Below are 14300 nucleotides of genomic sequence, written 5' to 3'. Positions count from 1 at the left end.
TTTGGATTTCAGTGGTTCAGATTTGCTAAGTAGAATTGGATAAGAATACTACCATAGAAATAATCTGATATCGTAAAACCTAATGCTTAATTTGGAGAAGGCATTAAAGGGAGCAGTATTTAAGTCATATATTGTATATGCAGAAAGAATCCTACACTTGGCTGAAATAAAATGCTTTTTTCTATCTTGGCTTTGACCTTTAATCTTCTTTTGTTAACTGAGGTAAAAAAAATGGTAAAAAGTATGAAATTATTTGAACAATTGTTTTGGAATATTTTCCAACTTTTTATTCCAAAAATATTACTTTCATCAGTTTTTAGACTATAGTTATAGTCTATATGTTATGCAGCTTATCATGGTTTGTGAAGAAAAAAACCAAGCATTTGCAGAAGGTTCACTTGCTGTTTTAATTAGTTTTCTTAGTGAGATCTAGAGCCCTAAAATTCTTTAAAGGCTTTACATAGATGAATGTTGTGAAATGAAATCTATATTTTGTGTGATAGGAACTTCAGTGTTTTTGTGTAGTAGGGCAGGCATTTATGCATTTATACATTTTTACTGTAGTAATGGTATGAAACTTTCTGGTTATTTTAAGCAACTACATTTTGGTTATTTTAACTAGAAGTATTGCCTAAAAAATTGCCTTCTTTTACATAAGCCCATAGCAAGACTGGGTCACCATGTTGTGCTTTTCTATGAATTACATCACATTTCAACTGATTTATTTCCTCTGGAATGAAAGGAAAGCATGAGACCACTAGCATTTGAAGGCTGATTAAAAAATAAGATTATGTTTTGCAAATGTCCAAGAAAAGAAATAGGATATACTTTAGGAATGCCTGAAGTGAGGACTTCCCTGTGATAAGATGACGATTACAAAGATCTAGTAGGAATTCAAAATAATCTTTGCATATCTAAAGGCTTTTCAGATCCCTGTTAGAAGAAGGAATCAGAAGACCTGTGGCAGTTGTATAGTACGTGAAATGTTTTACATCTTAGTGTAAAAGAAAGTTTGCATTCAGGAAACTAATGCTATACATTTTCTTCCAGCAGTGTTTTTCCAACAAAACATGTACGGATAAAATGTCTAATTATGGCAGCCACCTTCTTAAAAGCCAAGACACTGCTTTTTCTCCTTTAGTCTTCATGAGTATGAAATGTGCAGAAGAATAAAATGTCGTCTGTAGTCACCAAGGTAGCACTTTAGGCTTTCAAAAGTCCATATACTGAACATTAACTGAAAGGAGATGTTCAGTGTCTTCATACTGCAACAATCCTTTCAGACTGGAGCTGTTTATATTTCACTTGGGAAGATATTGCAAAATGTCAGGTTCATAAATTGTTACGTAACTATTACTAGATAAGAAACCAATAAAATTAGAGTAACAAATTTTATATTTTTTAATAAATCAGAATCTAATATTTTAAGTGGTTGCATCAACAAGATAAACCCTCTGTAAGATGCTCATAGGAGTACAAGAATGGCCCATTAATCCCTCCTCACCCAGGCACTAACTCTGAATGGGAAGCCAAATTCTCCCTTTGCAGGTAATGGTGCTGGTTTTTGCCATCATGTGTACAACCTTGCTGAGGTAATCGATACCTTGTCCTCAAGTAGTTTGAGATAAGATTTTCCATACCTATTAGAAGCAGTGTATTTGGTTTTATATCCTTTACCTCCATCTCTTCTGCTATAAAAAAATTAGCTAATATTTTATTCATATTCTTAATAGCAGGAAAATTTAATTGTAATTAATTTCTCAGTGTCTGAATTATTGTCTGCTCCAAGTTGTTTTAGGTAATTGCATCAAATTTCTACTAAAATCTCTCACTATAAAGAGAATTTCTTGACTACTCTTTATGATCTGAAGATGGCCAAGAGTTTTTTTTTTTCTTACCAGGAAATTGCCTACATGAAAGACCCTTAAGTCCGTTGTCTTTCTTTACCGTGAATCCACACTTAAGAATTGATGATAAATAAACCTAACAGACATTCTCAATAGTAATTCTAACCAAGCAATGAGTAAATAAAGCCAGCAGTGGTCTGTACCTAGAGATATCTCAAAATAACTGAGAGGTTCCCTGCAGCACCTGGGTACAGACACCCAACACACCGTGTGCTTCTGACCACAGCGACCTCCTGCCTCTGGAAAGGTGCTGGTTTCACACACAAAAATGACTGATTTTATATTTTTTGTTACCTGGGTATGAGGAACACATAGAAAAAACACCTGTTAAAACAACTGGAAGAATTCTATGAGAAACATTCTTATCAGCTGCAAATTGGAAATTAAAATTAGAAGGCAGTTAACGACTAAAGATAAGTAAGTACTTAAAGATTTCGGGTTTACATATGAAAAACTTTAAATTTATGACGGAATTTTGTGGGGGCCATTGGCTGCCTCGATGCAAAGTGAAAAGAGTCATAGAGAGGGAAGGTGCTTATTCAGAATTGTTACACTAAAAGCAATAAATAAATAAATAAATGGAAACAACCGTTCTGTGAGGAGAAACCTTTGAAATTATTTTAAGTAAGGGTAAGAATGAGAGTTATCTTTTTCTGTAAATGTTATTGCTGACTGCAGAGCGGAAAGGAGGAATCAATGCTACATAAAATCACAGAATCACAGAATGTCAGGGATTGGAAGGGACCTCAAAAGCTCATCCAGTGCAATCCCCCCATGGAGCAGGAACACCCAGATGAGGTTACACAGGAAGGCTCTCCAGCCTGTCCAGGTCTCTGCATGGCAGCACAGCCTCTGGCGTGTCAGCCACTCCTCCCAGAATGCTTAAAACGGGTTTGTGCAGCTTTGCATAAGCTTACTAAACTTATGGTAAATCCATAAATTTGAGGTAACGAGAAAGATCCTCACTTCAGATATGGTGAGAGGAATGAGATGGAAAGCCAAGAAGTCACTTTTGAGAAGGGAGAGTTTTGAGTAAGAGTTTGCCTAGAGAAACAGGCTAAAATCTATGACTGCCTGCAATTTTTAGTGTTATGTTTCTTTTCCCTATTTCATTGGTGGGCTTAATTTTATCAGTGTTTCTCAGCTATGATTAGAAGCAATATTCAAAATGTGCTTTGCATCCTATCATGGAGGCTTGTGTGTGAGGTGAAACAGTTTTCATAAACCCTTGATTATCCTTTCTAGTTTGCACGTATTCTTTTGTCAAAAATGAAATTGGGATTTAGCCTCAAGTGTTCCTGAAAATATGATTGGTTAGATTATCATGAATATAACTTCATCATTATGTACACAATTCCATAACTTTTAAGTTGGAACTTAAAGCATAGTCAATCTTATCAGGTTGTCCATTAATAAATAGCTACAGAGCTCTGCAGATTTTTGTCAGTTTGCCCAAATCTGTCTCCACTCACCACTTTTCCTCAGAGTTATGATGTTATAATCAGGTAGGAACATAGCTACTTTCTCAATGTTCAATTACAATCTCTTGCCATCAGAAGAATGAATGCAGCATCTTTCATATATCAGTCAAGTTTTACATTAAAAAAAGATGGGCTTTCCTGCCCTTTTTTATTGAGAGACGGACCTCTCCCTCTTCTGATAATTAGGCACAACCTAATTTCCCACCTGGTTTTATTTACAGCCTTTTCAAAGTAATTTTTTTGTTGTTGCAATATGGTCTTTTACTTGAGTACTTCTTTCTCTTGCATATATTGGGGGTTTTTAAGTAACCATATACTTTTGTTGCTGTTTTGTTATTTCTTTGTCTTGGTTTTTTGGTTTGCAGGCAGTGAGGCTTTATGCTTTTTTTCTGGGATCTTTTGGTTGGGCAAGATGAGCTATAAGGCAGCGTCTTTCACAAACTAGTGTAAAAATAGATGGTTATCATTTCAGTGCTACAGGCTTTTATTTTGAAAACATTATAGTGGATTTAAAAGGAGCTGGTGAGTTAACCCATAATGCTTAGGACAAGCCTGGAAAGTTTTGTACAAAAACTAATAAAATTAATTTTTTTGTTATCTTAATAAAATGAAGCAGAGATTGTGTGACTGTTCCTAAGGACCTGTCATGCCAATTTTTTTGTCCAGTTGGTTTCAGTCACAGTGGACTTTGCAATGATAAAATAAATCTATTTCAGTTATTAAAGAGAATCTCTTTTCTCTTCCTTAATCTGTGTAACTCTTGGGGGAAAAAAAAAGAAAACCCTAGTGTTAGATCAGCATTTGCTTTAGGTGACTTACAATTCTGATAAAGCAGCTGAAGTTTTTTAAATTTAGCAAAGCCTTTGTTCTTTCCAGTGAGCAGTATAGTTACTTAATATTGAGAGACAGATTAAGAGCAAATTATCTTGAATTTGAAAATGAATTTGCTGGAATTTCACAGAGAAATATTGCTATTCTTCCATTTCCCAAAGCAATTAACATCGTTTTGATGAGTCAACATTTACAAAGATAAATCTTTTTGTCAGCAGTTTCCAACTGTATCTAAAACTGTATCTAGCTTTAATGTAGCTCAGTAATAAGACTGCATTTTCCTCACTAGTCCCCATTATCTCATATGCGATCCTAAAATTACTACATTGACTTTAGAAAACAGAGTTAAACAAGCCCCCATAAAACCTCCACTGTGCCAAGGCCACATGAATCAGTTGTCTTCACATCAGAATATTTGTTTGCTTTTAAGCTGTTAAGCTATATATCTAGTAAAAAATAAGGCTTGGGGAAGGCTTGCAAGAGTAAGTGCTAGAGAAGTGAGAATAGATAGTGAGACGTTAAAATGGACTGTGGCTCTATTTACAAATAGTGTATGTGAGTAGATAGTTTACTCATAACAAATACTCCTACTCACACCCAGCACACTGAACTGTAAAAGCAGAACGTATTTATAAGCATAATAAATACAGAGAGATGTGATCATAAGCCATCCATTTTAATAAGGAATTAGAATTCTGACCTAATTCTTCCCCGGTAGGATTTATCACTAGCTTATAAATAACTTACAGCTATAAGACGTGGCAATGAAGAATAAATTAACAAAATAAACAAAATGCTCAAAGACTTCCAGCCCCTTTTGCTACCACTTTCTCAGGGAAAGACTGGAAGAGGATGATACTCATGTCTGTGCTCAGGCTTATTTTCTGGCTGGCTTAAGTTTGTTAAAGATTTGAGGTCAGGGATGGGTACAGTAGGTGAAAATGATACCTGTGTCTCTGGTAAGTTTATTGCTGTGTTTTACTGATGTCTTGGTGAGGAGACAAAACTGCAGTTACATCCTGCAGTTGCAATCTAAATAGACCCTTTATCTAAGAAGTTTTGGCATGGTTTGCTGTAATGACCGATTGGAGAGTTGAGATGTATGGTATGATCTTTCTTTCCAGTTTTCGGAAGTAAAGGAAGTCCAAACAAATATTCAGCTGCATATGTTGGCTTTGTGTTGAACAGTTGTTTTCATGCATTGTGATGTGAGTGTGTGTGTGTCTATATACCTGCTTACCTAAGACAATGTATGTTGTTCCGTCCTTCAATGCATCCTTAGAAAAGCTGGAAAACTGTCAAAATTACCTTATGTAAGACTTCATGCCATCATCATTGAGAAAATGTATTTTATGTCTAATGCATTCTTGCTTTTTATTTTTTTTTTTTAATTAAAAAAATGCCTTTAACCAAGCATTAGGCGATATATCAATTATCTCTATAGTTCTCTATGTGTCCACTCTAGATGTGCTTGAAAAATGTAAAGAAACAAGTTCTAACCAAATCTTTACATGCTTAGGATCAAATTTACAGGAGGTCTTTTTCCTTATACTCAAGTTGTTTCAGTCTTCAGGGTAGATGGCATTTTCAAGCTGCCAAGGGGTATCTTGATTTGATTGTACATCTGTCTTTCTCTTTTGCTTGGATTTAAAATCCACTCTGAGCTTAGTCCAAAAGAATGGGCTGCAATGGGATCCTTGGCAGGGTCTGATTACAGCAGCACCAATCTGAGCTGGTTTTTCTTACTCCTTGCTCACTGTGAACTAATGAATTTACTTCTCTCTTTTTGTTCATACAGCTGGAAGTTGAGGTCATAGATATGAGTGGGAAAACCATTGATGGTCCGGTCCGCCTGGATATTTCTGTCATTGATCAGAATGATAACAGGCCAATGTTTAAAGAAGGACCCTATATTGGTCATGTCATGGAGGGATCCCCTACAGGTAAGTCCATGCCAATCATGGTTCTCTAAACAATATCTGAAAAAACTCTGTATTGATAAAAACATTATTACCATTTTTTGTAGCTTTTCTTGCTGATTTTGTGACTCACTGAATCCTTCCCCCAAAAAAGAAGTGGGAGCAGCCCTTTAGGACAGCAGGCAATGATTTCACTGTCTGCAGTCAAAAAAAAAGAAAAAAATAACATAGTTTGGAATGAAAGCTTCAATTTAGTTTTAAACTTTTTTATTCATATCTGGAATCAACAACTCCCAGGACATGATTAGGATTCAGGCCAAATAACGTGCACCATTTCTTTTCAGAGTGGGAATTCCACCTTTTTTTCTGTAAGGGCAGCTGCTGGAGGGGTCATTTTAATTTGTTTATGTAGCATGAGACTAGGTAAATAAAAGGAATAAATGGAAAGCACATAATGAGTAGGCTAATACTGTAGCATTGGTTGAAATACTAAGCAGTGTTACTTGTGTAAATGCAGATACGTCAGTTTCAACAAAATAAGAACACACTTTGAGAATTAAAGTTAATAATGAAAATGTTCTGATTAAATTCACTGTTGATTTTATCTGATGATGAAATTCTGTAAACATAAGATATTATTCCAAATTTCAATTTTGGTACAAACAACTACTATAACTAAACTCATCCTGCAGAGAAAGGCTGAATTAGTTTTTTTGAACTATTGTCTTCAGCTGTTATGGAGTTTTTTTGTGAGTTATTAAACAGCTGTTGCTTTCCACTTGAGAGGTGTCTCTGCTGCATTTTTAAGTGGTAATTGTGTGATCAGATTATGTTATGGAGTTAATCTGGATCTTGGTGAAACAAATCTGACAGTGATTTGAGATGAGAGTTGTGGGTTATATATTTGTATGTCTTTATGCATCATTGACTACAAAGCCTTATCCTCCTTATACACTTGAAGCTGTGAGGACGGACAGAAGGTTTTGGCTGTACAGGCATACTGAAATATTTTGAAGTGAAAGCTGGAATCAAGTATATTATATTTTTATGAAAATCTAATATTCATTGAAGCTTAATGTGTTGGCGCACTTTGTTTACCCTGAACAAGGACAGACATTACTTTTCACTCGTATTACATGTTGATAGGACCAGAAGTTATTCTTTGTCCTTATTTTATTATTTATGTAGCTTCTAGGAATCATGTAATCTTTTTAGTACTGCATTTTCACATATAGTTGCCATTGTTTGAATAGCTGTAGGTATGAAATGCATTATGAGCTGCTCCTTCATCAGATTAAAAAGAATGTTCAGATAAATGTTCATTTACCTTACTTGTGACATGTATATAATGAACCAATTGATGATCTTTTCATTCAAATGCAATGTGTGTCATTTGTGAGTATGGCAGCAAGTAGAACACTAACTCTTTTCTGTCGCAGGTCTGTAGTACATTCTTTATTTTGGATATTGATCACTTTTTCAGAATTCGACAGAAACTTCCTTGGGCTTTCCATTCCCCCTATGTTGTAACAAAAGTTTCAGAATTAACTGAGAATATATTGCTAACAGTATATGGATATGAGCTGTGAGTTCCTGCAAGTGTTTCAGTGGCCTCATCTCCATCAAAGCAGGAATTTACACCTCTGATGTACTACATGCCCTTCCCAAACAATATTTAGTCTAATGTTTACCTTTGACTGTTAATCCTAGGCTATGGGACAATATTTAGCTGTTACCCGCTACATGTACTTTCTTTACTCAAGCTCTATATCGAGTTTTTTCCTCTGCCAAGGATTTTTATTTTAACTGTCAGTTCCCTATTTTTGCTCATCACTAAACTATCCTGGCTTCTTCTTTTTTTTTCACTCCTTACATGGAAGTTTATGCTTCACATTCAATAGACATGTTTCTCAGTCCAACTTATAGTGAATTCTTTTGTAATAGTTTGCATCCTTTTTCTCTTGCTGCACTTGGTATTCATCCATGTAGCATTTTGCATTTTAATTGTCTTACCTGTTAATCAAAGTTTGAATCATTTTTCTCAACTTCTTCTTTTTCTTATCCTCCCCTCTCTTCTCCAGGTATTCATCCCATTAAACTTCATAACCTCATTTTCCTGGTGTCAAGAACACCAATACTCGCAAAATTATTTTGTGCAGAAGTGAACCTGCAGAATCAGTGTTAGCAAGGATCTGTCATAGTTCTCTATGCAGATGGCATCCAGTCAAACAAGATTTCATGTTGTTTACATCTGTTTTCCATAGTTCTTCAAATTTTATGACATATATCTTAAAATTATTCATCGGGTTCTGCTGTCTTGCTGCTCCCAATCAATAGTTGCACTGCACAGCTTGATAGAAATCCTTATGTGCCTGTATTTGCATGTATGATTCTTGATTTCTTCTTATCGTACTAAAATTGTATTGTTGTATTTCTTTTTTTGTTCGAAAAGAAAGGCTTTGCATGATATTCATAACCTTATTTTCTATCACAGCCACCCTCTCATCCTTTATTCCAACTCTGAATCAAACCCATTCACTGAAGCAGTCTTCTGCTGAAAAATAAATAGTTTTCATATAGGTATCTTGGATCTGTCTTCGTGATCACTGGGTCATAGTGTAAATGTCCATGGATTCCAGTACTTCAATTATGAAAGTGTTTTCTGAGTTAGGACCCTGTTTATTTCCCATACATCTCTGGTCTATCTAGCTGTTGACTCTGGGGTTTAGGGTCTGTGTCCCACTGCAGATTTACCTCAGTACGTTAATGAGGGTGACTGTGATCTTATGGATTACATAGGCAGGCAGAGACATTCGGACGTCTCACTCTGTAAAGGTCAGGAAGTGAAGGCTTGTTAAATGAACTTGGCAGCCATCTCATTTCACTTGCTGGAGGCATTTGACAGAAATTATTTTAAACACATTTGACATTATGTGACTTGTAACAATATGCTGCAAGCCCAGTGGGGTTAAATCTTAACTGTGGTGCTTGGGAGAATTGCTTGAGAATTGTGTGTAAAAACAGTCACTTATTTTCCATGATGCACAATAGCTGGAATACATTGTGAGCCCCAAAACAGGACTGATAGGTATCTATAAATAATTGAAATAAAGGGACATTTGAGGACATCTAGAGAAGAAGGAATTATGAAGAGTAGCCTGGAGGGTTGTTCAGTGTCATAAAATAATAATTTGTAAAAATGAATGAAGCACAAGGAAGAGTCTGAAGCACTAAGTATTACTGATAGCTATGCATTGTATAATAGTCCCTGTCTGTGATTCATATAAATTAAACTTGTTTCTAAGGATGGTGGTTTCTTATCAAGAACAACCTGCCAGGATATTTTATTTTTTTTTAATACTTAACCTAACAACAACAAAAAGGTTAGTACACAAATGAATAGGAATGAGATTGGATATGAGAGATGAGAGTCAAAAGATACAGGAAAGGTAAACTCTGGGCAGGATGTCCAGGTGAATTGGCAGGGATATATAAGAAGAAAATCAGCAATGGGTTTGGTGCAATCCAGCCATTGTGTAAAACTGTTTCACCAAGCAAAATGTTCCCAGTGCACAGCAGACTTGGGCAAATACTTGAAAAACAGTTTGAGTGTGGATAAGAGTTCATGACCATAATGAGCATAAACATTTGAATAAGAATTGCAGAAAAATGTAATTGAAGCAAAGAGGTACATTTTTGATGAGTCTCAAAGTGTACTTTTAAGTGAAGGCACATGCTTGAAATACTCTTGACACTAATGATCATCTTAAAACAATGAAAAAATGAGTTCAAGACAGTATCTGAAATGGTTTTCTACATAAAATGTGTAATGAGAACTAAATACCTGTAAATGCTTTTGACATTTCTTGTAATAAAAGAATTGTGATGAAGTCTTTGGGGTATTCAGCTTGAAAAACAAATAAACAAAAAAGAAGTTATTGCTGGGTTTACCAAGGAAAATTAGAAACAAAGATTTAGTTTCTGAATGGTGGAAGCTTGCACATATGCACTGTAGAAATGATTTGCATATGGGACTATATTAATAGATGCATTTAAATATTAGAAAGTAAAATTTTGCACTTTGTTGTGAATTTAATTATAGGAGTCTTACCACATCATAAATTGGTCCCAATTGGGTGGGCATGATCTGCTAACCCTGAGGAATATATTTCTGCCGTCTTGTGTTTATTGTACTGGTATGATTCAAATTACTTTTTCTTTTCTCCCAAGCTAAGCAAAAGAAGTTTTCATAGTGATTTTTTAAAATTTGTTCTTTAAAAAAACAAAAAACAAACACAAAAAAAATATACAAAGAAACAACATGTAAATATACGGTTTATCTTTCTATACCGTGTGTAAACCAGAGTACTGACTGTCAGAAATTAAAGCGCTCATTGCAACCTCGCTTATGGATGGTGCATTAGCAGTTTTTTAAGACCTATCAAATCATTTTTAGTTTCTGCCTGTTGGCTGCTAAAGGCATGTAATGAGTGAGCTCATTATTTCATATTAAAATATTCATAATTTTTTTAAAAAACAGCAGTAGAAAACTTAGAAGTACATAGATCTGAGCTGCAAAGCTGAAATGTCTCAGTAAATCCACCTCAAAACTATCTCAAAATTAAATGTTTGAACCTGAGATTTTTTGAGTCAGAGTAAAGTCTCTTGCAGCAAAACTTTGATTTTAGAGGAGGTTTGAAAGGTCAAGTGTCACACATTTAATTATGAAACTTATTGCTATGAGCTGTTGAGGAAAACGAAAGTAGAAATTGGTTCAAGGAATGTGATAAATGCAGGGACAAAAATTCGTAAGCAACTTGGTTATTCAGCATAATAGTGCTTAATGAGACTGTGGCCTAGGAAGCCTCTGGGTTAAAGGAAACAAAAGCATATAAAGAAGTCTATCTTTGGAAATACAAGCCTTTTTTGCAAACCTTTTCCCTGGTCCTCCACAGCTCGATGTTGAGCTTTGAGTATGATCCAGCACAGCAGTTTTTATGTTCTTCTGTGTACTAATGGGTGTCGTTTTATGCGTGCTTCAAAAATAGTTGATGGCAAACTTTCAGCAATCTTTTCTTAGGATTAATCATCTGCATTTCAGCAAAAATGTACTCGCTGCCTTGAAGTCTTCCTTTCTTTTTTTTTTTGCAATGTAGCCTGTAAATGAACCGGATGTCAACTAGTTAGAAACATCTGTAATGTCAATATTTTAATTTTTAATTTTCAAACAGAAGTCAAGCAGAAGCCAGTTGGCTAATTATGCACAGCTGCTTTGTATATCCCAGTAGGAATTTGTTCTCAAATCTGTGTGGGATAAAATATAACTGTATGTGAATACAGATATTGTATGTATATATGTATATTTTATACATATATATATTAGATGTATGTGTGATATGTACATGTTAGAGAGATATGAACACATACAGAAACAGAAGAACTTCTCTGATCCTTTAACAGATCCTATGGATCCCGCTATGCTCAAGTTACTGTGTATGTACATTATTAAAAGAAAAATATGTATTTATTAATAATGTGTTTTATTATGGCAGACAAAGATGTACATCCAGTCCAGTCTACCTGTGTTTTTTGGAAGAAGTTGACAGGAATAACCCATTAAAGTATTATCCAGTAATTAACAGGTGCCCAGCCAGGCAAGTGTGGCTAAACCAGTACATTTGGAGCAAATTAAAACAATCTCATGTGTAGCAATTAGCAGTTCACTCAGACTGATTATGTGATGTGAGCGTCTGGAAGCAGGAGTCTGCAGTTCACTCCAGGGTTCAATTACTCTTGATTTTCAGCAGAAATAGGTTGGACTCAAAAAAAGGCTCCAGGTCAGCTTAGGTGCACAGGTCAGAATTACTGGCCTGTTTGTGAGGACTAGAAATGATGAGCCCCTCTCTTCTTCAGCGCCAGACAGAAAATTCCCTTTGACTTTCTTCTTATTACTGCACAACTAATTTGTTTGCTCACCATCCCTCCTGCTTTCATCTGCTTTGCTGTAGTTACACAAAATGATATACCAAAAATTAGTCTTATGGCCACATCAGTGTTAATGCTCTAATATTAAAGGTTATAAAAGCATTATGGTCTCTCTACCTTGGACATTTCATGTAGTAAAGTATTTGTACTTCTAGGCACAGAAGAGTGAAAGCAATGATGGCTTAGCTATTTTGCTTCTTTTTACATTATAGCCCAGGTTCATTAAATAAAAACAAGCATGTTTCTTAATTAAAGAACAAATGATTGTTTTTAAAAATGCTGAAGTCCTTGCTGGGTACTGAAAAACAAGGTCTCAAGTGAGTTGGTGTATATAATTTTTCGCAAAGGGTGATTTATGCATTAGTAAGTTTAACAGTGGCTTTTACACCTGGGCTTTTGCACCTCTTTAATGCATCCTACTTCTGTCCTTTCAGAAAAGAGGATGAGCTTTAAAGGTTCAGTTGATTTAGGTACATCAGACACCCTCATCCATATAATCAGTTAATTGAAAGATGCTGTAGTGCCAGGAAAAATTATATGAAAAAAATGCATACTGCAGAGGAGAAGGATGCCGCAAACCCTCTTGGTAGGCTTTATTATTGGTATAAAGCCTCAGTTGGTGTTGATGTATTTCTAAATCACCATTGTTGGATATTGCCTGCCCACGTCCTATTTGCAGACCAGCAGCCCTGCAGACTATGTGGCGAGTTGTGCTTTAAGTCAGTGGACTGTCAGCATCCACACCGCTATATTTCATTCAGACCCTTTAAAGTGCATGAAAAGGGTGATAAATCCTCACAACTTGCAATCATGTGCCATAAATTTCTTGTATGATTTGGAGACTGGTGGCAGTAGATACAGTAGTTAAAGCCCTACACCCCCTTCCTCCTCCTCTCACTCAGCTGGACGTAAATCCTGGAGTTGTGTTACCATGTATTATAACAATGGGACATCGTTTCCTTTGACAGTAACGCTGTGGCGTGGCCACTACTCCAAGTGCTAAATGGAGAAAAGCCTGTAAATTGTCAGTGAAGGCAGGATTTGTTTGCCTTAGTATGCAATGCCGAAATCAGTCAATAGAAAGATTCACACTATCTTTATTGTGAGAGAGAATAAAACCTCATCATTGCTGAATCACAGGATCATTTATTCACTTAGAGATTAATCTGATTATTTTCTCAATATTATTTGAAAGATATTATCAGATAGTATATTTAAAAAAAAAGACAGAGAAAAGGGAAGTTATTTTTAAACTGGGATCATGTTTTTCTTTGCTCTTTTCTTCCATTTCTCCTTTTCATGCCCTCACAGTCTTTCTTTTAATAAATTTTCATTTTAATCATCAAAAGCATCGTTAGCAACATTGGCAGGGAGGTTTATTTTTAACATGGTTTTGAAATTGAGAGATGCTTCTTGCGACAAAGCTACTTTAATTAATGAAATAATTTGTGGTACACTGCAGGCTTTGTCCATGGGGTCATGTGATTACTCCTTCAATGAATATACCCTATGTATTTTCTTCTAGCCTACTTGAGGGTGTAATTTTATGAACTATAGAGGTAAATAATATTTGTGTGTCTTGCTGCTTTAGACTTTAAAATGGAAGATTCTAATTGATCGTGCAAACCTTTTTTACTTTTCTCAAGTGAAGATATGCTGATTTGCTTCTCCAAGCTGTGGTCTCATCCATAGTGCCATACAGCCCCTTTGGGCTTTGAAAACATTGCAAGCATCTCAGTTTGTTTTTATAATTTGAATTCCATGATGCTCAATTTTAAAAATCTTTTGACCAAGCATCCTCTTTTATCATTGGCAATTATAAATATGGTATCTTTCTTTAAACCAGTTTCTAAGTTTTGAAGACGTAGTTATTTAGAAGTTTTTCATTTCTTGCCATCAACCATGTGCTCCTGTGGTGTATGTGAGAAGTTTGGGAGGCATCTGAAGCACTGAAGTTAAAAGGGGTGTTAATTGAAAGCTCTGTGTTTTCTGTATTTTCCTGTTAAATGATAATTCTTTGTGTCAGTTGAGGTTGGCATATTGTGAAATCAATGGGTGTAAGAATGTCAATGAAATTCCTGCAGGTTTGTTATTGCTGAAAAACCACATCCTACAAATCTGAGTCTTTGGAGGTGAAATTTGCAACCATTACTATATTATTTAGTGTAGTAAAAATC

General features: G+C 35.3%; 1 protein-coding gene across 1 annotated transcript in view; it reads left to right on the top strand.

The window, feature by feature from the left end:
* CDH13 (cadherin 13) overlaps positions 1-14300 on the top strand; it is a gene marked incomplete at both ends in the record, with an annotated part of 462319 nt that overhangs the window by 257577 nt on the left and 190442 nt on the right. The window contains one exon of the mRNA XM_080352001.1: positions 6018-6162. Coding sequence (XP_080208127.1) covers positions 6018-6162 — 145 coding nt within the window. The remainder of the gene's footprint in view (positions 1-6017; positions 6163-14300) is intronic.

The sequence above is a fragment of the Nesoenas mayeri genome, assembly GCF_963082525.1.
Source record: "Nesoenas mayeri genome assembly, chromosome: 12".
In the NCBI taxonomy this organism is placed as follows: Eukaryota; Metazoa; Chordata; class Aves; order Columbiformes; family Columbidae; genus Nesoenas; species Nesoenas mayeri.
The sequence above is the reverse complement of the archived record's forward strand: the minus strand, read 5'-3'. Positions and strand labels throughout refer to the sequence as shown.